This window comes from Cydia amplana, chromosome 21 (assembly GCF_948474715.1).
Source record: "Cydia amplana chromosome 21, ilCydAmpl1.1, whole genome shotgun sequence".
NCBI lineage: Eukaryota > Metazoa > Arthropoda > Insecta > Lepidoptera > Tortricidae > Cydia > Cydia amplana.
Window position 1 is genome coordinate 12,536,552 of NC_086089.1, and position 24,779 is coordinate 12,561,330.

Genomic DNA, 24,779 nt, shown 5'->3' on the forward strand with positions numbered 1-24,779 from the left:
AAAGAAAACTTTCCTTTCACCTTCATATAACTTTCCTTCATGTCAGACATATTTGCGTCCAGGCGTTAGGCATCCTAAGTTAATACCTCATCATTCAAAGTATAAATACAATGCTATACCTATATGTATATCAAAACATAATAGAACTTCTATAAATTCAGAAACATAATGACTCGAATTCGAATCAGATAAATGTACCTACTACAATCAGCAGCAAATTAAAATTAAAATAATGAATAAATAAATAAAATATTAACATCAATAAATTGCTCTGATAATTAGCTTAAGATAATATATATGAATGTAACACCTAATTACTATTCATAACTGCTTGTTGCTAGGCCTACATGAATAAAGTATATTTTAACTTTGACCTTGATTAAAGAACAATTTTACACAATATGCCTTATTAAATTAAGCTTACTACTGAACCCATCGCAATACTCAAGATTCCACTTTTCGATTCTCGCTACGCTCGTGATTCAATTTTCTTTTCTCATTCAACTTCAACTTCAACTTCAACATTTATTCAGCAAATAGGCCACAAGGGCACTTTTACACGTCAACATTGAATTTACATACAAGCAAAATAATAATAATTATACATCAACAATTATTAAATACAACTACAACTACCAAATCAAACTAACGTAATACAATTACTTAGAGATGTATAAGGTCTCTTAATGTCGAATTACATAAAAAAACTATAATAATAATATTAAAATAAAAACAAAACAGATACATGGAAAAAAAAATCTAAACTTATTTAGAGGTGTAAATGTCTCTAAGTGTCAGAACTAAAAAATAACATAGTTTATCAAATTATCCTTAGAGATGTATAGGGTCTCCAAGGGTCACAATCCTGTATGATTAACACATTACGAGAAAAAAAAAAACATACGAGAACCGAATGAGGCGTCTCACTGCAATCAAATTAAAAAATAAAGTTACTGAATATATTCATTTCTAATGTCCTGGCTCCGCGCCCCCTCTTAACTCCCGCTGCTAACCGTACAATACTTAGGTACTAAATTATGCTGAAAGTGAATACAAAACTTACATTTGTTTGCTGAAATACGAGTGGGGCCGAACTTTTCCAATTTCGAGGTATGGCCGAGATAACGATATTTAACGTTACAACAGAGATTTGAAACAACTAATATTATGAGTCCCGATGTACTTTCAAAAGGACAGAATCCAATTCAAAACTGTATAAATACTCTGGGACCCAGAGTATTTATACAGTTTTGAATTGGATTCTGTCCTTTTGAAAGTACATCGGGACTGGGACTAGCTTAAGAGTCGAACCAACCCGCCAAAAAGCCGCTCCCATTTTAATCAAAGTTACGCTCCCATTTTAGAGATACTTAAATTACATAAAACTTGGCATGATCATTAGTGACGTTATCTATGAAAAGGGACCTTACTGTCGATGGCGCTTACGCCATTAAATTAACGATGCTCCGATATAAATACAATGCCGCGCGACGCTGTGCGGCGTAAGCGCCATAGACAATAAGGTCCCTTTTCATAGATAATGCCCCATTTACTTAACATTATATCTTTGTCTGGTACTATTAGATTTCGTGGCTACAAATTATTATCACAGAAAGTAGAACGGGTAAAGGTTTTATATATAAAACTAGAGTCCTAGAGACCCGCCCCGGCTTCGCACGGGTTAACGAATTATACACCTAAACCTTCCTCAAGAATCAGTGGAAACCATATGAAAATTTGTTCAGTAGTTTTTGAGTTTATCGCGAACAAACAAACACACAAACAGACAGACGCGGCGGGGGACTTTGTTTTATAATGTGTAATGACTAATATTTTATACTTGATTTCTACGTTAAACATAGATATAAGTATGTTACTTGAATGTACATGGTCAATTTTAGTTCATGTTTTATTGCCCTTAAGTAAAGTATTAAAAGAAAGTAAAGAAACTAACTTGAGTTACGAACGCAAGAAGTTGGACATTTGCATGACAAGCGAAAGTTTTCGTTAAACCTCTAACTTTTATTACTTCGTAAGTTTTATACGAATACGGGATTTAGATGATGTGGGAAGTAGATACGGAGGTTTTTGAAGGGGGAATTTTTGCACTTAAATACTGTTTTGATATATTTAACCCCTTGAGACCCAGGAATAAAGGATGACTCACGTTAGACCGGGCCGTGTCCGGGCCAGAGCTTCGTTTTCTATGGAAAGCATCACGTGATCACCTGTCATCTGTCATAGGAAAGTAATCGCTGGAAGCTCCGGCCCGGACACGGCCCGGTCTAACGTGAGTCGTCCTTAAATCTGTAAGTGCCCGGGGATTTGGCCATTTTGGCCTATTTAAAACATTTGGATATTCGATATTGCTTCCCTCGAGGGGGTTAGTCGTATGGGATTAAAGATAGAAAATCACATAGGTACTTAATGGGAAAATTTTCAACAAACACGTACCTATATTACCTAGGCAAATACCAATGAGTTAATCAATCATGATGATATATCATTTTGATATTTGCCAGTCGCGTTTCGGTGAAGGAAAAGATCGTGAGGAAAGCGGACTAATCTCAATAAGGCCTAGTTCCCCCTCTGGGTTGGAAGGTCAGATGGCAGTCGCTTTCATAGAAATTAATGCTTACGCCAATTCTTAGGATTATTTGCCAAGCGGACCCCAGGCTCCCTGAGCCATGGCAAAAAACCGGGACAACGCAAGGAAGACATTGACGTATAATATCTAAGGATGGGCTAATGGGGCACTAAAAATCGTACTAGTTCAGCGGTGCTACCCACTAATTCCAGCCAATCGTGCAGTCTAACGCAACTAGTTGCGACCAATAGCGCGCGTAATGCGAACTCTTCAACCAATCGCGCGCATCAGCGAACTCATCAACCAATCGCGTTGTAGCGATTTCACACCGCTGTACTGGCCCCTGTCATGCCTCATTTTTATTGCCCGTAAAGCCAGTCCCTAGATATCTATGTCAATGAAGGAAGATGGTAATAATAACATCGAGTTAAAAGTTTGTGTAAATTAGTCAAATAAGTAATAAATATAACGCATCTAAATATTAATTTCATCAAAACTTATCGGAAACTGTACGGTAAATAAGCAAAGAGTCTATTAAATGTTTCTCAAGTCTACAGACCGCGCCATATTGAAATATCGGCCATATTGGATTTGTTGTGACGTCACAAGGGGAAAGGGAGACGGGACGTTGGTGAAACTTTTATTTAGTTTTTGAGTGTTCTGTCAAAAAAAAATAAGTACACATCTTTTACAATATGCATTATTTACTTTACTTTTCGCCAACAATACTTTTCGAATTGGGTGAATTTGAATTTACCCCACTGCACCCTATTTATTTTGCATACCAATCTCAATAGCGTAAACTCAGGTAAAGCCCTAACTCCAAACCATAGCCACGCTAATTTAAATTCTAAGTGCTTTGTATAAAGCCCAGTTTTGAATGCACTTGGCCCATTGTTTCTAGTGCGTGATCATTAGTAGGCGTTATTAGTGAAGCTGTTTGTTAACTACCCTCATTAGTTGGTACAGAGTAGTTGCGAGACAGAGATATGGTGAAAAACAAATAAATAAAATAAATAAATATTTTCGTTGAGAGGGTTTCGAGGCACGAGGGTTAACCCCGTATGACCCACGATATAAGTTTTCAGATTTTTAATTTGAACCGAATTTCGTTTGTTTTAAAAAGCAATGAAACAAAAAAAATGCTACTTTATTTGGTTCATGAAAGGTTCAAATTAGATTGCACGAATATGTACATTGTAATGTAGGTACATTAAGTCTCGGGAGGTTAAACAAACTTTTATAATTCAAAATCATAATTTTAAAGCCAATACAGTTAGCCAACATGTGGAAACCACTCAAAGTCAGTATCAACTAATTTTGAGTTATTACACACACAGACTGATAAACACATAAGTTTCGAATTTAAATTAAATTTAAATTTTCTAGCCAGCACGAACATATCACTACATAGTATAAAACAAAGTCGCTTCCCGCTGTCTGTCCCTATGTATACTTATGCTTAGATCTTTAAAGCTACGCAACGGATTTTGATGTGGTTTTTTTATAGATAGAGTGATTCAATAGGAAGGTTTGCGTATAATTGTTAACCCGTGCGAAGCCGGGGCGGGTCGCTAGTTTGATTAATAACTAATAACAGAACGTCAACACACACTCTCTCTGCACCTCCCTACCCTGTGTTGTACATTATTAAATCGGTCCGTCCGTCCGTCTCGCTTCCCTTTGTACCTGCTCTTCAGGTATAATAATCTGTAAACTATACCAGTAAACAGGTTACCCGGTTGACAAAAAAGCTTAACTGAATACCAAAGATTTACTAATAGTAATAGTAGTAATAATCACTTTATTGTACTGTTGCCATCAGATATATCGGAGCAGCCAAGTTGCTCACAAGTCACAAATATCTGAACACGCCTCTATTTTCAAGGCGTTAGAGTGCGTGTTCAGATATTTTTGAGCACCTCGGCTGCTTCAATATATTTTATGGCGACTGTACACAACACAGGTTTACAGAAATACATTACAGTAAAGGAAGACAAAGGCGAACTTATCCCTATAAAGGATATCTACAAAAGTAGAATAGCAGAGGTAAAAACTCCTAAAGCCGATACGACCTTCAAACTTTCAACAAAAGAGCGTACTCCCATCTTAAAAGCCGGCCACGCACTTGCATCCCCTCTGTTGTTGAAGGTGTCCATGAGCGACGGAAAAAATATCTTTTGATATCGAAGTCTAGTTGTAATGTATAGAATTATATGACAGATGCCACATTGACCGCGATGCGCAATGCACGCAACATGTCCCCGTATCGTAAAGGACAGGACACGTAATAACTTAAGCGTCATGCGTGTATTATGTTTTAACCGTATCGTATCCAATATGCTGAAATGCTGTAATATCGTCAATATTGTGTCGGCACATTGCATCGTCGCACCTCGTTACCCGCGGATCTGATGCCATTCGAATTAATATATATGGCACAAGGCATAGCAGGAAGCGATTTACAGTTTTGCTACCTAATATAAGATAAGATAAGATTTCACTTAGGTTCGCTACACTTAGGTTTAGGTAGGTACTAATATATTAAGTGCTTTCTTGTCACTAACAAACTATGGACACTTATTAGTCTGAAATAAATGGCTTTTATTTTATTTATTTCCTTATTGTGTCTATTTAATTTTCGTAATTATTGTTCTAAGTATTTTTCATACTTAAAAGAGTAGTTTAAGAGGTCACTGATTTTCACTTTCTGGGGTATTTGAGATATAATTTAGTGACATAAACACATGGATATAACAAGGATATGACAAAAAGAATTAACCTACAACCTACCTAAAAACCCGTTCTGTGGCCTGCCGGGTCGAAAGGTCCCCATCACACTAGCAGCGTTGCCCCGCTGTATGGCGACGGAGATCTGTTGAAAAGATCAAGAGTTAGCGGGTTAAAACAATTTTTTTCTGAAAAATGGCCGGCAAGGTTGACTTTTGGTGCTTAGAAAATAAGTGCCGAAATGTATAGGTACAATTATTTATCTCTATTTTACGCGACAACAACATACATTTTCATACAAATTCCATTTTTTGACGATGTTCAATATTTATTGTATCATAGGAAATTAAGAAAACTTTCGATCATTTCGATACCCATACATCCGAAATTTTGCAATTGTGGAAACTATCTGACTCCACATCCGTAGTTTAAATTCGATTATCGCTATGTCCTCTAATTTGCTCCACCCGCGCCTCGTACGAGGACGGCTACAACCGGAAGGGAGCCAAGACTATTAATCTGATTAAACCCCAAATCCGTGGGATGAAAAACGACCCCCGCGGGTCGGCGAATTTAATCCATTTCAATAACATGTGTACTTTAATTAGGTGAGGAATTTGGTTGTTTGCTAATACACGTATATATAATGGGAATGGGATTGATTTTGTACGCTTTTAATTTTATTCATTAAGTCTTTTATTCGAGATTTTGGTCGTTGCATGTTCATAAGTAAATAAATGATATTTTAAATACAGAGCATGTATTTTGTAAGAACAGAATTCGTCATGCGACAACCAATTTTTTTTTTTGCAATTAGTAACTTGGTTTTCACCAGACAAATAATAAAGCTAACATTGCCCCATATTAAGAATTTGTTTTTAATTTAAATCCCTTTGTGTTCTTTAATTTATCCATCAACCTGTCAACGCAATGTTTTTTGTTAAACTTTTTATAGGTAGCCAAAGTACTTATCTCTAAGTTACGGAGCCCGATTCAAATTTGATAAATTGTTACGCTTTTGATCTTATTTTGATATTAATACGACCTTAAAGATCTAAATAAAATCAAAAACTAGTTATTCAATCTGATTCGAGATCTAGAACTCCGGGTATTTGATAGAATGCAGTTTTCAAATTTATAATACATTGATTAGTTCACTATTGCATGATCTCATTCTTAACAATCGGCGCAGGCGGCGATATTGAAGAAAAACACCGTCGCGTGGCGTCACGCTTCAATATTCTAAGGGAAAGCCTCAAGCCGCGCTTCGCTGAAAAATATGTATAAGCAAAATGGCGGAGAAAATTAATTTTATTCTATTATTAGAATATTTTCTGCAGTTACCGCGGGAAATGACGGAAGAGCCGGCGTGATTGGAGTTTACTTCAATTTCTCATTGTTTACAATAAATAAATAAATTTATAGGACACTCTTACATAGATTGACTAAGTCCCACCAATAAGCAAGTAAGCTCAAGAAGGCTTGTGTTGTGGGTACAATAGCGTCATTCGAATGTATACATGTAATTTATTAGGTTTTTTTTTAATTAAATTAATAAATCATTTGTGTACATTTTAAATGTCATATTATGATTAACATACAATATAATTAGGATTCGTTTATAACTAACACAATATGGACCTTGATGAATTGAATCGTGAAGAGATCGCTTTTTAGCGATTTATAAGAAATTATATAAAAAAGTATTTGTATGGATTTAATTTAATTCATAAATAGTTTTTTAAAATAGCTATAAAATATACATATTTATAATTAACATTGACATGTTTTCCGAGCAAAGCTGGGTTCCCAGATATTTATTGTTATGAACTAACAGGGCAAATTAAATAAAAGTTAGTGACGTACATCATTGCTTAATACAAAAAAGACAACAACACCGCCTTGACATATTAATAATTAATTTTTAATCCCATAACCGTCACAAACAAGTTTAACAAACGTGGCACTTGTTCCGAGCCATTGCAAAATTTAATACACTTTTAAATCATAAACCCAGCTTACTCACTTGAAAATAAACTTTAATTATCATAGTTTAAGGTTGTAATTAGGACCGCTGTAAATACATAAGACGTTTTCAAATATCGAAACGCCATGATAGGATAACGTCATAAGTGTAATATACTCATTTTAAAGTGAACCTTATTTGAACAGCTTAAGGTTGAATATAGATTGTTATAAAAGACTTAAGACCTTTCTAGAGGATTTTTAAAGCGTGGTTTGATTTCCCTGGAGTAGACTTGAGTTGATGTTTAGTCCCAGAAATGCACCCCTAGCACATGATTAGCGCGACAGAATCTCGCAGCGAGATAGACTACCCGTCTTTTTCTAACTATGTTAATAAAAGAGGGACGGGTAGTGTATCTCACCGCGAGATACTGTCGCCCCAATCATGTGCTAGCCCGGATGGTATTCTTGACGCTTGCTGACGCGTTATAAGACTCCTATTTATTTAACAATTTGGCAAATGATATCTGAATCTGTACATTTCTGAATTGGTAAGTAAATAATGGCTTCTAGGGGCTTTCCGGTTAAACTTCAAAATGGCGAAGTCGTCTTGAGTATTTGTTTGTTGTATTAATTAAAATATAATATGCTTTAAAATTTAAAAAAACCGGACAAGTGCGTGCTTTTGACACTGACATTATCCGATCCATATCGTATCTTTAGCAAATTGTTTATGTTTTTAGGGTTCCGTACCCAAAGGGTAAAAAACGGGACCCTATTACTAAGACTTCGCTGTCCGTCCGTCCGTCCGTCCGTCTGTCACCAGGCTGTATCTCATGAACCGCGATAGCTAGACAGTTCAAATGTTCACAAATGATGTATCTCTGTTGCCGCTATAACAACAAATACTAAAAATAAAATAAAATAAATATTTAAGGGGGGCTCCCATACAACAAACACGATGTTTTTGCTCTATTTTTTGTTGATGGTGCGGAACCCTCCGTGCGCGAGTCCGACTCGCACTTGGCCGGTTTTTTAAAGTTCGAATCAGGCCGTCACATATCGCACAGTATCGGTTTAAGTGCAGTTCGGAAACTCGTATGTGCCTACGGCGTAGCGCCGCGTCGTAAACCCACTACGCTACGCCGGCGGCTACGCGGCACGTTCAACTTTCTATACATCGGGAGAATTTTATTGAAGAAAACGTGAGTATGTTCAGAAATGTATGTAGTTATATACATAGGATGGTATATCATATACGTATACTTAGATACATGGAAAACATCCCTAACTCAGGAACAAGTATTCGTTATGAACACATTAAATAAATGACCGGGATCTGTATTTTTATTCTTGTTAAAAAAGCGTGTCGTCAAAGCTGCACCTTAGGGCCTGATTCCGATTTTGAACTAGATATCTATTAGACATCACCAAGATATGTCAGTGTCAAACAAGTGTCAAAAGTGACGTGTTTGTTTAAGAAACGTCACTATTGACACTTGTTTGACACTGACATATCCAATCCATATCGTTTCAGTATCTAGTATTTGACGTATCTTAAAGTTCGAATATGGCTGTTAGTGTAGTGCTTAAATACGGGTCCCTTTGTTGTAGCCGACACAGGGGTCCTATCTAGATACCGTAATAAGGCCCGCATGACTCACAATAGGACAAGTTGAAAACCTTATAATTAGGCAAGTGAAATAAAATTAAAATGTCGACGACTGGTCGGGCCTAGTGGGTCCCCTGCCTGTGAAGCCGCGGTCCTGGGTTCGAATCCCGGCAAGGGCATTTACTACATTTGCAGTCGAATAAACGCTTGACATGTTTCATGTTTTTTAGGTTCTCGGGGGTGCGACTTCGAAAATTACGACCATTTTAGAATCGAAGATAGCGGACATTGTATAGGCTACATGACTAATTTTCATTTATGGTATCAATCGATCGGGTTTGTTTTTAGGATCAAATGTCTATATGGGACCCATTGCATTAAAGTAACACAAAAGTCAGAAATTGTAGTCAAAGGCCGACAGTCGCACTTCACTCGCGAAACGCCCTATACAAAACAGCAAGGGAACGTGACGTCAAGGTCTCTGGGAACCCATCTTGTAGTATGGACAACATATGGACAAAACAAGAAAATTGCGTTTTTGTCGCTGAAATATTGCGTTTATGTATATAGTTGCTATACAATATTTTTTTGGATGAAATGTAAGGAATCGAATGGTACCCTTACTTTTATCATTTTTGCAAGTTAAAAAACACTTAAATTTTGAAACTTTCAGGTCCTGTATTTTTGTAATTTTTCAATATTTTATTTTAATATCCACATTATTGTGATAAATTGCTCGTTTGCTATCTATTTTACCAGATTTTGTTATAAAATTCAACATGTGTCATCATATTTTAGCATAGTCGTCAAATCTCCAATGTGCCCGTGTGTGCTCAAAGTGCGTTCAAAGCCGTCTAGATATTAATGGAACATCACCGAGCCCGCGGACGCACGAGTTATCTACACCAAACTCAAAGTTTGCCTACAAGACACACGGTTGTAACATTACAAGCAGCATTTTAACTTAATCCGCGCTTTTTAGGGTTCCGTACCTCAAAAGGAAACCACGGAACCCTTATAGGATCACTCGTGCGTCTGTCTGTCTGTCCGACTGTTCGTTCCCCTCCCCCCTTTATCTCCGAAACTACTGGGTCAAAAATTAAAAAAAAATACACAAAATAGTACTTTACTAAGAAATGTGCAGCCAAGCATGAGTCGGGCTTAATGTACGGAACCCTTGGAGCGCGAGTCCGACTCGCACTTGACCGGTTTTTTTATGATATAGGAGGCAGACGAGCAGACTAATCACTTGATGATAAGCAATTACCGTTGCCCATGGACACCAGAGGGGTTACAAATGCTTCGCCGGCCTTTAAGATATAAGAGTACGCTCTTTTCTTGAAGGTTTGAAAGTCGTATCGGCTCGGAAATACCGCAGGCGACAATTCATTTTACAGTTTAGCTGTGCAAGCCAGGAAGTTTCTGGAGAAACGCACAGTTGAGGACAACCATCTAAAGTGGTGAAGATGGAAATGTTGTCGCGTAGAGTAATGGCAGGCGTAGGTAAAGACGGAAGGAGCGAGAGCGATAGATACCACACCTGTATTTGTGCGTCCCGCGAAATAAATTACAAAGTGCTATAAAACCTAAGAAGACCCTACTAAAAGTTATACCAAGTGAAAGCTAAGTGATAAATGATTAAAAAAACATTAAATCCCTTCTTAAAACATGCAGCAGCAGTGCTTAAATAGCTGTTTAAAGTGACCCAACGGATGTGATAGACTTAAAAACCAACAAACGACAAACTGCACCGTCTCGCCATTGGTCGATCATACGCCTGTCCCGCTTCAACTAAAGGGAAAGCTACCGCCGATATCTTCCCTCCTCCGCGCTGATTGGCCGAACCCGAGCAAACAGAAAGGTAAACACAGCAAAGCAAAATGAAGTGTCTAGTTTGCGATCTTGAAATTAAATATGCTAGCGAAATGATAAAATGCACAGCATGCGGAAAGCACTGTCATCAATCTTGCCTAAACATGACTTCTGCATATTATATGGCCAACCATTTCACACTAGAGAAAAACTGGCTCTGTGAGATGTGCAATAATGTCACCCGTAGGCCTAAAAATGATAATACGCCAATTCGAAAACCTGTTGCACCAAATCCAAATCTAAACGACACAACAATGTCAGTTGATGATTCCGTACACGATCGCACAGATACTAGCCCAGAGCCCCAAAACACTTTACAAACCCCGCCAAATTTGTACCCTAGGCAGGAGAGCCCCATCACCCTCGAGAATATTAGTAAACTGCTAGACTTTAAACTAAGGGAAAACAACCAGTCAATACTTAGCGATCTCAAAAACACAATACAACTCGAGATAAACAAATCGATTGCTGACCTAAAGACAGACATTACTTTACGCACTAACCTAATAACTACGGAGCAAACTAGCATAAAAAGTAGCATAGCAAACATAGAGAGTAAAATAAAAACCCTAGAAAGGAAAAACACTACACTCCAGCAAGAATTAAACCAACTGGGCCAGCAAATAAATCAAAAATCGCAGGATACCTACGAACATAATAGCAAAATAATAGTCTTGCACGGATTGTCTGAATACCGCGACGAACATGAGGTTGATATTGAGAACCGTATTATATACCTATGTCACGATGTCCTAGGTATTGATCTAACTGGGTACATAGAAGATATTTCCAGAATAGGACGAAATAGCAGGACGACTAGGCCACTGAAAATTGAATTAATCAGTAAAAGAATGGCTAAATATATCCTAAAAAATTCATGGCATTTTAAAAACACTGGTATATCTATTTCTGAGTACTTAACCGGAAAGGCACTAGAACACAGGAAGCTTCTAATATCGAATTTACGACTAGCTCGACAAAACGGTCAACATGCTGTTATCCGCGACGACAAGCTCGTGGTAAACGGGAGGATCACCGACACCGACCTAGAACCGCAATACCCGCTAGAACAACAGACACAAAATGTACACGCGAACTATCCATCGACCGCACATAGCACACATGAAGACTTCAACTCGGCCTGCTCACAAAACAACACTATTTCTAACACTCCCGATCTAGATACCAGTAACGGGCAAAGCAACCATTCATTTCGCAACAACACCGGCGCTTAGAAACAACAATAACACTAACCTTAATATATTATATCAAAATATGCAAAGCCTAAGCAATAAAATACAGTTACTTGAGTCACTACTAGAATGCGATAATAACCACCAGTATGAAGCACTTTGCATTTCCGAGTCGTGGCTGTCGAAAGAAAAAAGTGAGATCATTAACATCGGAGGATACGTCCTCGCATCATCATACTGCAGAGCGAACTACGCAGGCGGAGGCGCTTGCATACTACTGCGGGACGACATGCCGTACGAGGAGCGAAAGGATATTGTGGATTACTCGGTTGAATATGTCATTGAAATCGCTGCCATAGAACTTACCAAGTTAAATGTAATCATTATTGTAATTTATTGGAATAATAGAAACATTGATACTTTTTACACACAATTGAGATTAGTTTTGGAACATTTGAGTAAAAAATACAATAAGAAATCGGTTATTCTAGGAGGCGATTTTAACACCAATGTATTAGAAAATAATAAAAGTTCTTCAACTCTAATACATTTAATGCTAGAGTATAACTTCACACAGCATATCAAAGAACCGACACGAGTCACAAACACTTCGTCAACTTGTTTAGACTTAATATTTACAAATTTTAAAAACAAATGCCTCAACACGCGCGTCCATGATTTCGGATTTTCTGACCACAAAGGCACTCTTTTACACACTAATCTTACTAATGAGAATCAAAAAAGGGATCTTACGGTCTGGAAAACACACAAGCGGTCGTTTAATACGTATAATATATCCAAATTTAAACTAGAGCTACAAATAATCGATTGGAAACTAAAACTACAACATAGTAATGACGTTAACGTAAATTATCACATTTTCGAAAGTACATTAATAGAAACGCTAAATAAATGCATACCAAAAAAGCTAACAACAATAAAGTCAAAACCTAAAAGCAAATGGCTTTCTAAAGGGATAAAATTGTCATGTAAACATAAAAGGCTCTTAAGAACTTTAGTTACTTATACAAAAAATCCAATCCTCATAAGACACTACAAGCAATATGCAAAATTACTAAAACGCGCCATTTCACAATCTAAAAAGAATCATTATATAGCAACATTACGAAATTCCGAGAACGTATCTAGAGCCATGTGGAGAATAATAAAGGAGCGCACAAACAAAATCACTAAACGACCACAACATAATATTGAATTAGCGATCAATACTAATCTTACGTCTGACCCGAAACAAGTAGCAAACGCATTCAATGCATTTTTTGCATCCGTCGGGCGAGTCACCGGGGGAGAGGAGCCGCGCGGGCGGCCGGGTCCACGCACACTCAACACCATGTACTTGAGACCGGTCGAGCCGAGTGAAATAAGGGCGATCATTCAGAACTTAAAAAACAAAAGTAGTTACGGCATCGATGAATTACCGCCTAAATTAATTAAGAGCTGTGCTGATGAACTGACCTTACCTTACTATCTGCTCGTTAACCAGTCCTTTTTTGATGGAGTATTCCCCGACAAACTAAAGACTTCTATTATAAAGCCGATTCATAAAAAAGGTACTAAGTCAGATCCCAACAATTACAGACCTATTGCCCTACTACCGACTTCATCAAAGATCTTCGAACTAGCAATGTGTAAACGTCTGAACTCATTTTGCGAAAAATACTCAATTTTTAATGAAAGTCAGAATGGTTTTCGAAGGAACCGTTCAACGGTACTGGCCACATATAAATATATCCAAGAAGCGCTAAATATTTTAAATAACAAACAATATGCGGTCGGTATTTTACTAGATATGTCGAAAGCCTACGACAGAGTACAATACAAAATTCTCCTAGACAAGCTATACGAAATAGGTATAAGAGGTACAGCTCATAAATGGTTCACCTCGTACTTAGAGAACCGTAAACAATACGTCGAGATACAACACCTAGACTACCAAACTGGAATGATCGATTATGTTAAATCGGACTCTCAATCAGTTCAGCATTCCATTCCCCAAGGATCGTGTATCGGATGCTTACTATTTTTAATATATATAAATAATCTCCCTGGGAATTTGGATGACCTATGTATACTGTTCGCGGACGATATTTCGATTCTAATGTCATGTCAAAACGACCAAAACCTGCATAACGACATAAATAATATACTGACAAAACTAACTGACTGGTTGACAGACCATAATTTAGAGATCAACTTTACAAAAACCAAGTTAATTCAATTTAGACCATATCAAAAAAACGCGTTAGATATTAATTACTCCTTTAACGGACAAACAATAGAATGTGTAGATACGTTCACCCTCCTTGGTTTGAATATTGATATACACATCAATTGGAAATCACATATCCAGAAATTAGCCAGTAAACTTTCGACATTTTTATATGCTCTAAGAGAATTAAAACGATCAACGAACTTCGAATGCGCTCTAGCGGCTTACTACGCGTACGCCTTTTCGTGGCTTAATTACGGGATAATCCTTTGGGGAAATAGTACAGATATAGAGGAAATATTCATATTGCAAAAAAAATGCATACGCACACTAGCTAATATCACAGTACCAGACAGTTGTAGACCCTATTTTATTAAATATAAAATCCTGACATTAACATCAATCTACATATTTGAAATGTGTAAGTTCGTCAGAAAATATCCTCATTTCTTTCCAAAATTTGAAGACCGTCCTCGACGATATGAAAGTAGGTACAAGCATAACCTGGCGCCACCCGAACGTTCAGAACTACAGCTACACAAAACAAGTCCAAAAATGATGGCCATTAAAATATACAATAAACTCAGTGACGACATTAAACTTCAGACATCAGACAAACAATTCAATAAATTGTTGAAGAACTTATTAGTTAACAAGTGCTACTATAAATTGGATGATTTCTTGGAAGATAAAAATGATCACGAATGTTATTAGCTTTAATTATTACTCATTTTTATTAATTTTATTTCATTTATCTTTTATATATGATTATTAAACATTGTGTAACATAATATTTCTAAATCTTGACATAACTATTAAATAAATTAATATTATATACCTACCCTACAATTTCAATGTTAATTTCAATTTTCAATTATCAATAATATCTACTAGACATTAATAAATTTGTGCTATTAAAATTTAAATTACAATCTCCTAACCATTGTTATAGGACCTAAATTATACAACTATTTCATTAACACTGTCTAGTACCTAGCATGGACCTAGAATATTACGGACGGACTGTCACCTAAGACAAACTGTGACACTGCAATGGCGGACGGTTTGAATGTGTGCGTGTAGACGAGTGTTACCATGTAACACAAATTCTCCCCTAATGGTGAAACAATTATTTTTAATATCGTCCTTGTTTTCAAATAAAAAAATTAGGACAGTTTTACGTTAGACAATAAAAAAGGTGTGTACGTATCTGATTTTATAGGTCTTGAAAATGCGCAATATTGCACAATTACTTTGTGCAAACATTATTTTCAATACCTAATGAATAATGATAGTTAGCATCGTAATGAAATCAGTTCGTCATGTTTTTTTTAATTTATACATTTAACTTGAAACATATATGGTTTTCAACAAAAGAAATATAATACATAACAAACAAACGTTAACTATCAAACATGCATGTAAGCGTCTAATCTCCTTAGTATCGGGAAATTACTATACCAACCTAGTTTGAAATGCACAATCAATAATTTAACCATTTACCTAAATGATCTCTTAATACATAATGATTTAATAAGAAGGGTATCAATTACCCTACTTTCGGGAAATTACCCTATTCATGTTCCTGGTCACACTCCTGTTTTGCAGTTTGATAATTTATAAACAACAAATTATCGTGATTTTACGTACTAATTGATAAACTTAAGTATGAAAAGTTATTCCGTGACTTTTTTTCTTTCGATCGGTACAATTCTAGCAGGATTTAACTACGCATGCCGCGATATTTTATATTTTTCTTCGACATGTTTACTTCAATGACGTTTCGATTCGTCTGACGGCAAACTGGTGGATGTGGGCTGTCAATGTGTGTGTGTCACGCGTAAATACTATGAAACTGGTGGATGTTGGAATCACAGTTGTGTTGTAAGCGAAACTCTGTCCGTAATATTATAGGTTCATGGTACCTAGCATAATTATTTTAGATTTAAGACTATTGCTCTGCCCTACCAGGGCCCATGTGAAACTTACTTTTACTATGTAACACCAAATGTAACTACCATGGATGCAATAAATAAACTGATAAACTGATAAACAGGCGTGGCTCACACCATGAACCTAGGTCCATGGCTCACACCGCAATTTCGTCGCGTTGCTACAAGTACATGTGGCCCACACCAATTTTGTAGTTGCCGCGCACCGCTACGGATCGGACGCCTGCTCGCGCTTGCGCCACCTATGCGGTCATATCTGTCGTAATAGACGCGTTTTGTTAGAGAATGAATCTTCTGTTCCTAGTACTATTATTTATTCTGTGGTATTATTGTGAGCCTATTGTGTCCCACTGCTGGGCAAAGGCCTCCCCCTCTTCTACCATTCATCCCGGTTTTGAGCTGCGTCTGGCCAGTCGCTCAAAAAGGAGTCTAAGTTATCCCGCCATCGCCGACGAGGTCTGCCGGATCCCCTGTTTGCTGACTCGTGGGGCACCCACTCCGTGGTTATCTTGGCCCACAAGTCATTCGGCATGCGGCAGACATGACCAGCCCAGTCCACTTTAACTTTGCCGCTTTTCGAGCTACATCTTTTATTTGAGTTTTAGAGCGCAGCGTGGTGTTCCCTCGTTATATCCTGTGGTAATGGCAGCAAAAAACTGATTGATCCGAAAAAAATCTCGGATAGATTTTAAAGTCGTTTGAAGTTACTGGTTACTATTTTAGAGCTGCGACACCCGCATGCCACAGATTGACTTGCCAAAGTGCTATCCATTGTTTAGCCGCTGTGGGCCCCTTACTGATGATAACGAAGTTTTAGATCGAGCATGCAAATACGGCTCCATGGTAAACTTGTGCGTTGGGTAATGGCTAACTTTACCACCGTACATAACTGACAACTCGTTAACCTTATGTATACCTACATTTTATAAAGGCGTAGTACAAGTTAGGTAGTAGGTACAACTAAAACATTTGCTTTTAATATAAAATAAAAACAAAATCAAAATGGAAAACGTAGTTAATAAGCCATAATAGATTATTTCCTGTTTTCTATATGGTTTCCATTGTCTGGGAGAGGACACTGACTTCTGTAACACAGGTTTTTACCTAGCTCAGAAGTCAGGGACTTCAACACCTTGATTTTGTCAATAAAAATAGTTTATTTTATTATTTTTATTTTACGTTATTTTCCAGACAAGATTAGCCGCCGCGCCGGCGCGGATTAGCGCCGGGTGAGGGACAATCCCAACACCATCTTGAGAATGATAGCGGAGAAACCAGACTGTCCCATATAGTGGAGTCAATATAAAGTTAAAGTTACATTAATTGCACAGTCAAATGTTTCTACACGGGTGAATTATATATCATATTGAATACCCGGCTGCGAATTAACAACTTGATACCTTAAAGGTGGCGGTGCAGGGCCGACCGGCGCATCTGACTAGTGAAATTTACATGGGTCAATTTTTAAAGAGCCTGATCGATTTAGAGTTTACCATAACATTTACTGATCTCGACAGAAATAAAGTAACCTTTTCCAACGGCACTAGATGTGTCGCCAAGTGCCCGCGCCGATAGCGTCGTCTAACGATCCCAACATCTACGTGCCCAACAATTGTTCGTAAACACTGGCGCAACTGTGCATAAACGCATACGGATCTTTCAAATAAAAGTGTCGCGAGGCGGCCTGGCCATGAGCGTAAAACCGGGCCACAATATTGGTCAAATGGTCGGCGCCATGGGGCTCTAGGAACCCCAGGGCACGACCCGCGTCATCCAACATGGAATATAGCTGCCGGTATAGCAGTCTTAGATATCCGAGCCGCTGTTCGTCCTCGAGCAACGCTCGATTGCGCGACACCATCGACACGCCACGGTGGTCGAACGTCTCGTACACAAAGTGATCCATCTGCTTATTGTTGGCCGAAACAGGCGTAGCCCTCGTGCTTGAACAATCCTTGAACCACTCGGCGCGTGTCAGAATGTACCAATCCTTGTTGAAATCTGCTCTATCCAACACCAGCACCATCTGAAGGTCTTCCTTGAATTCGGACGTCACCAAAGTAATGTATTTTTTTAACGTGCACCTTTTCCCACAGCAGCAGCAGGTCGAACTTCAACAGACACGGGTCCACAGTCTCGCTCTTTATGCTCGCATGCACGATCTCGTTGGACAAGTGCTTAATGTGCCGGTGCACATTGAGCTCGTACCCCTTGTGTTGCACCTTGTTCGGACGGTTGAAGAGGGCATAACGTTTTTTTTTTTATATTTTGTATGGTGTGCGCCATCCAGTGCGGGCCCGAATAAGATGGCACACATTTGAAGAGTACATATGTGTTATACCACTGCATGACGTTTAATACCGAATTGTTTTTGCTAGTGATTATTTATATACTGACTCTGTACACCATCTCAGTGAGGTTAATAACTATTATTATTTTTTCCCATACAAAATAATTCAGCACGCAATGTATCGCTACTTTGCCTTACTGGCGTGACGTCACGTCACGTCACGAATGAATATTGCGGCGGTGCGGTATTTGTGCGTAAAATTTCGATCCCTTGAGATTTTTACGCGGGAATTGTCGCTATGCCGCACGCGTAACTAGCGCGTATTACGCACGCAAAATCACGACAATTTAAAAACTAGTAAGACGTTTTTTTCAAAACTACCCAATTGTCGGGCGTATTACGCAGAAATTACGCGCGGAAACTGCGACAACACCCGCGTAATGGGGTGCGTCTTACGCGGGACCTGTCACAGCGGATGAATGAAAAAAAAACAACGGGTTGCACTCAGGGAGTGCCGGCAGAAGTGAAAACTCAATCACTATTGCAAAATGTCTGCAGCACTATGTATAATTGAGGTTAACGCCATCTAGCGTTATTTCGTCGCATTACTTGAAATCCCTAAGCACATCACTGTTAGTACTCAAGTTATATTAATACCAGTTAGATCGAAACTCACTACATGACATTTAACCCCCTGAGTCCCAGACACAAATTAATTGAAATCGAAATTTCAACCTTATTGCGTCTGAGTTTTATTTTTTTTCTCTCGGGAGGTTACGATGCCCTCTCCGGAAGACATCGTGGCCTACAGATGGTAGACCGAATATGGTTGATTCGACGGTGGCCAGGGGCACGCGCGAGCCGGGGTCCACCGCTATAACTCTGTCGTACTCAACGCACCGCTTCTTCTTTTTCTCCGTCATCTGTGGCTTGGCGCACCGATTCATCGAGAGACTCACGCTCACGCCGTCCGTCTGAAGACAACAGCCGAATTTGGCGGCCGGCACGTCCAACCACGGTGTCCATAGTTGACTAAGATGATCGGTAATTTTGTTCCACGTGCCGGGGACGGTATCGGGAGCGACTCGACGCAGCAGCTCGAACCATCCTGTCGATGTATAGATCACGTGAGTAGTGTAGATATGAGGGTACTGGATCAAGGAACATCCAGCACACCTCATATCTACACTCGAAAAGACCGTTAAACCTTATTTCCTTATGACATTTTAAAAAACCGACCATCGGACTCGCGCACGGAGGGTTCCGCACCATCAACAAAAAATAGAGCATAACAAGCAAAAAAACGGTCAACCATCCAAGTACTGACCCCGCCCGACGTTGCTTAACTTCGGTCAAAAATCACGTTTGTTATATGGGAGCCCCACTTAAATCTTTATTTTATTCTGTTTTTAGTATTTGTTGTTATAGCGGCAACAGAAATACATCATCTGTGAAAATTTCAACTGTCTAGCTATCACGGTTCGTGAGATACAGCCTGGTGACAGAGGACGGACGGACGGACGGACAGCGGAGTCTTAGTAATAGGGTCCCGTTTTTACCCTTTGGGTACGGAACCCTAAAAAAAGAAACGGTTACCTCTATTCGGAATTCTAAAGGCATCCCTTTCGCGATTGCGAACCTAACTGTTTGTTGAATTTGATTTCAACCTACATACCCACTTACTTAATTTGTAACGTTTCCATCGGTAACCTGTCATCTCTATTCAAAACAGCACACCTTATCCTCCTGAGTCCTGTTGTCCTTTTCAAAGGACATATAAAACAAACAATTATGAACCTTATTGGCGTTTTTTCGTATACATGCCGGGCCCAGTCCGTACGTACACCTATATAAGCATGACGGACGACTCTGGCTCGTCAGTAATGGAGAAACAGTGCAAGTCGTGCGGTGGTACAGACCACCATCGCAGAAGCTCTGCGAAGTGTACCAACTACCTGCCTCCGATTCGAAAACGTAAATTGAGTGATGGCGCAGCGCAAACCCTGGATATCTACGTCGTCAAACGCGGTCTATGCTCCGCGTTGTGTCCTCTTCTCTCGCCTCAACGCCGATCCAGACTGCTCGAAGAGATCAGACGGGACGTGCGTGACCTGTCGCGCATCTACGTCCAACTGGGCATATTTTACAATCTCTACATGAAGACTGCCCCCGTTCTACCTGATGTACCGGATGTGTTGAATTTCGTTTACGCGATGAAGGGCAAAGGACCGTACGCCGAATCATACACTAGGTACTTTGGCGATCACCGTCGTTACGATGGTAAGCTGCGCTCGTTTATCGTGCAAGAACTGGCCAAGCGGTATGAGACCACACTGCGCACCAACATAACTATGCACGCGTATTCGAGACTTGCTCGCTACTTCAAAGTGAAGCGCAACGACGAACGTCTCTTTCGAGCCTACTATAACAGGATTTTGCCCGACAGCGACGACAATACGAGCCGGGAGATTGCTCGCGTGTGTACCGTCATCAACAAGGACACCGTGGAGGGTTCGCGGTGGTGGAAAACCATACCCGAATGGATGCGCATACAGCAGTACGGTTACCATCAGTTTGTCACTGACATAAACGCCGTCGAGAACGTAATTTACTTTCTATACATCTCGCTCGCACTCGCATATTCGTGCAAACGGGATGTATAGAAAGTAAATTACGTTCTCGACGGCGTTTATGTCACTGACAAACTGATGGTAACCGTACTGGGAATGGAGACGCGCAGTTTCCGTCTATTTCCACAGCCGTCGCATGGACTCAAGCACGTGATGTATACATCGACAGGATGGTTCGAGCTACTGCGTCGAGTCGCTCCCGATACCGTCCCCGGCACGTGGAACAAAATTACCGATCATCTTAGTCAACTATGGACACCGTGGTTGGACGTGCCGGCCGCTAAATTCGGCTGTTGTCTTCAGACGGACGGCGTGAGCGTGAGTCTCTCGATGAATCGGTGCGCCAAGCCACAGATGACGGAGAAAAAGAAGAAGCGGTGCGTCGAGTACGACAGAGTTATAGCGGTGGACCCCGGCTCGCGCGTGCCCCTGGCCACCGTCGAATCCAAGCGGTACTTCTTCAAACGGGTGACGCGAAAATATGTACGTTCTCACACGCTCGAATGGAAGAGAGATCGCGTACGCAACAAACTCATCGCTCCGATACTGGCTGAGATGCAAAAGGATAGAGAATCACTTAATTTTCCGGTCTCTTCCAAAAATACGGATCACGTGGTCGAATACACCGTCTTTCGCATGAAGTGGTTCGAAGCCATGCAAGTACCGTACGAGACGCACTCCAAACTGACGCGACTCGGATTGGACAAGTACATTCGCATCGCCAAGTGCGAGGAACGAATCGTGAGGGAAGTGTTTGACGGAGGAGGGGTGAGCGACGTGCTGGTGCTGTACGGCGCCGGGAGCAAGTTTATGAACACGGCGTCGTTCTCGGGGCGCAAGTTTCGACACGACTCGTTGCTAAAGAGATTGCGGAGTAAATCCAACATGCGTGTCGAAATCGTGGATGAGTCGTACACGTCACAGGCGTGTTCGGCGTGCAACCAGAGAACGGGAGCGTTTCAGAAAATTGGCATGAATCACCGACTGCGCTGGGGAGTTTGTCCGACGTGTCACAGCGAGTTTGATCGGGATGAAAATGCCGCAAAAAACATACTGATCAACCATATTCGGTCTACCATCTGTAGGCCACGATGTCTTCCGGAGAGGGCATCGTAACCTCCCGAGAAAAAAAAAATAAAACTCGGACGCAATAAGGTTGAAATTTCGATTTCAATTGATTTGTGTCTGGGACTCAGGAGGTTATATCTACACTCGGAAAGACAACCTCAAACCTCACTTTCTTATGACATTTTACTTACTTATTCCTGATCCGTTGACAAGATGATATACCTACCTAATTGTTTATTCTAATTACTCGGTTTGCCTGTTATTATTAATGGGGAATGGATGAAAATATTAAAAGTGCCTGATTATTTTTCTGGTGATAGGACTAACCATTTCTAGTTACAGAAAAAAGTTACAGATTTTTCGGTTGCGTCATACATTTTATAAAAATAAAAACATTTTGCTTCACCGCTCGTCCGGCCCCTTACGGCTGTTAACATGTTTGTCAAAGTCTTAAAAAGTTAAGACTACTTGAATCTGTGGTGGGCAATGACATTGACAGTTGATTGACAGCTTGTCACCTTCTCGCAAAATTCATAACCGTTTGTGCTCTCATCTGGTGAACTGCTTTCTTTGATATATGTGCGACTTATCGACTCGTTTCTCCACCCGGACCTCTGATCTTGCCTGCTTCAACGACGACCTTCGCTTGTGAACCCCGGACCTGATTTTGATAGCAACTTCGACGACCCTTGGCATTTGAATTCGGCAAACATGGATACCGCTGCTTTTGTTAGAGCAAACTCATCAAATTTGCCAAAAGTAGACCCATATATGCTTATGGAGTTTATGAAAAATAGCGACAAACATAATGCTGGTGAAATAAGAGATGCCAAAGCTTTATCGTAAGTATTAACCTTAGAACCTTACCCATACCCCATACCATATCTCACACTACCGCGCGTTATCTTGATCTTGACTTGGCAAGCGAAAAATAAACACGTAGGACCATGGCCATTTTTCATAAAGTGTCTGCACGTGGTCCTTAATTGAATAAGTATCATTTACTCTTACCTATTTTATTATTAAAGAAGTAAGTACTTGTTTATATGATTTTTTTTGTTTAAGGTCTTCAAGAGAATCATATGTTGACACTGCTATTGGCTATGTCGAAATAAAACGGACTGGAAATCTTTGTGATGTAAGAGCGAAAGTTGTTCCTGAACAAAGAGTAACAAGCAAATACTATGTTGTGATGGTCCATCTAGACGAGGCAAATGAATCAATCATAGATACTTCATGTGACTGTGCAGCGGGGGCTGGTAAGTTTTGCTATAAACATGTTCATATTGATTTTGTAGAAGCAAAATGCAATAATTACCTCTTATCTTCATAAGATATTACCATTAAATATTAAAAGATATGTGCTACATGGAATTTAGTCTGTCATTTCAAGAAAAGTGGAGCTTGTGAATGTTCTGAATTAGTAGTACAAGTTTTACTATAGATATGTTTAAAATATATTTTTTTGTTTCTTAGGTGGGTGTAAACATACTGTTGTTATACTACATTGGCTACAAAAACGAAGTGATGAACCTTCACCTACCAGTGTCCAATGCTACTGGACGAAACCCAACCTTAAAAGAGCTCTAGAAAGACCGGTAATGTGTAAAGATTTGGCGAAAGGAGAAGTAGCTGAAAGGGGGCCAAAGGACCCTCGTGTACTAAAAAGACTGAGAGAAGAAGCAATGAAACATGGTTGTGGCAAAAGCCTGCTCAGTGCATATGATCCTGAAAGACCAACTACCATCATGTCAAAATATTGCATTTTTGACATGATGGTAGATTTTTTTGAAAAGGAAAATACTCCAAGTTTCAATAAATTTAAAATATTTAGCAAAGAAGTAATGCGAGAAAATAAAGAAAAAATCATGAAAGAAACGGAAGGCCAAGTGAACTCGAAGCTGTGGCATTCTATTCGACAAGGCCGAATCACGGGTTCAAAGATTTATGAAGTCGCTCATTGCAAGACACCCCAGGGCAGTCTTGTTGAAGAAATATTAGGAGGAAGCAAAGCACCAGAAACGAAAGCCATGAAAAGGGGTAAAATCCTAGAAAAACGAGTACTAAATAAACTAAGAACTGATATAAATAAAGAAATAGAAGAATGTGGATTTTTGATAATAGATGGAATTTTTGGAGCATCGCCTGATGGCATTGGAGATGACTTTGTGGTCGAAATTAAGTGTCCCATTTCTGACAAAACTAAAAAAAACTATATAAAGAATGGGCAAATTGCTAATAAGTTCATGGGCCAAGTGCAATTAGAGATGCTAGCGGCTGGCAAAAATAAGTGTTTGTTCTGTGTAGCGGACCCAAAATTTGAGAGCAACGGGATAATAATAATAAAATAATCAGGCACTTTTAATATTTTCATCCATTCCTCATTACCAGTAGATGGTAAAAGGCCTATTATTATTATTATTAGAAAACTTACAGTTTTCAGCCATCAGAGTCGTAGCATAGATCTAATGTACGAGTATACACACCTATAACTTATAGTTTCATAAATCGAGATCATGTATACCTACAGTATAAAGTTAGGACATCGTGTGGTAGGTAATGAATAAATGTGCTATTTCAACCAAAAGGGTACTTATATTATCGTTAGTCCTACCTTACCTACAACCGACAATGTGGTACATTTTAGTTG

The 24,779-nt window shown here is 39.3% G+C and overlaps 2 protein-coding genes across 2 annotated transcripts; both read left to right on the forward strand.

The window, feature by feature from the left end:
* Nucleotides 1-10,454: 10,454 nt before the first annotated feature.
* On the forward strand, nucleotides 10,455-12,392 carry LOC134658011 (uncharacterized). Its single transcript, XM_063513609.1, has one exon. The coding sequence runs from the start codon at nucleotides 10,775-10,777 to the stop codon at nucleotides 11,999-12,001; it is 1,227 nt and encodes a 408-aa protein (XP_063369679.1). The 5' UTR covers nucleotides 10,455-10,774; the 3' UTR covers nucleotides 12,002-12,392.
* An 11,102-nt stretch (nucleotides 12,393-23,494) lies between these two features.
* Nucleotides 23,495-24,480, forward strand: LOC134658245 (uncharacterized). Its single transcript, XM_063513857.1, has one exon. The coding sequence runs from the start codon at nucleotides 23,731-23,733 to the stop codon at nucleotides 24,478-24,480; it is 750 nt and encodes a 249-aa protein (XP_063369927.1). The 5' UTR covers nucleotides 23,495-23,730.
* Nucleotides 24,481-24,779: the final 299 nt, after the last annotated feature.

Excerpts from the sequence above, each read along its gene's own strand:
- LOC134658011 (XM_063513609.1), top strand. The coding sequence starts at position 10,775 with ATGAAGTGTCTAGTTTGCGATCTTGAAATTAAATATGCTAGCGAAATG.
- LOC134658245 (XM_063513857.1), top strand. The coding sequence starts at position 23,731 with ATGTGTAAAGATTTGGCGAAAGGAGAAGTAGCTGAAAGGGGGCCAAAG.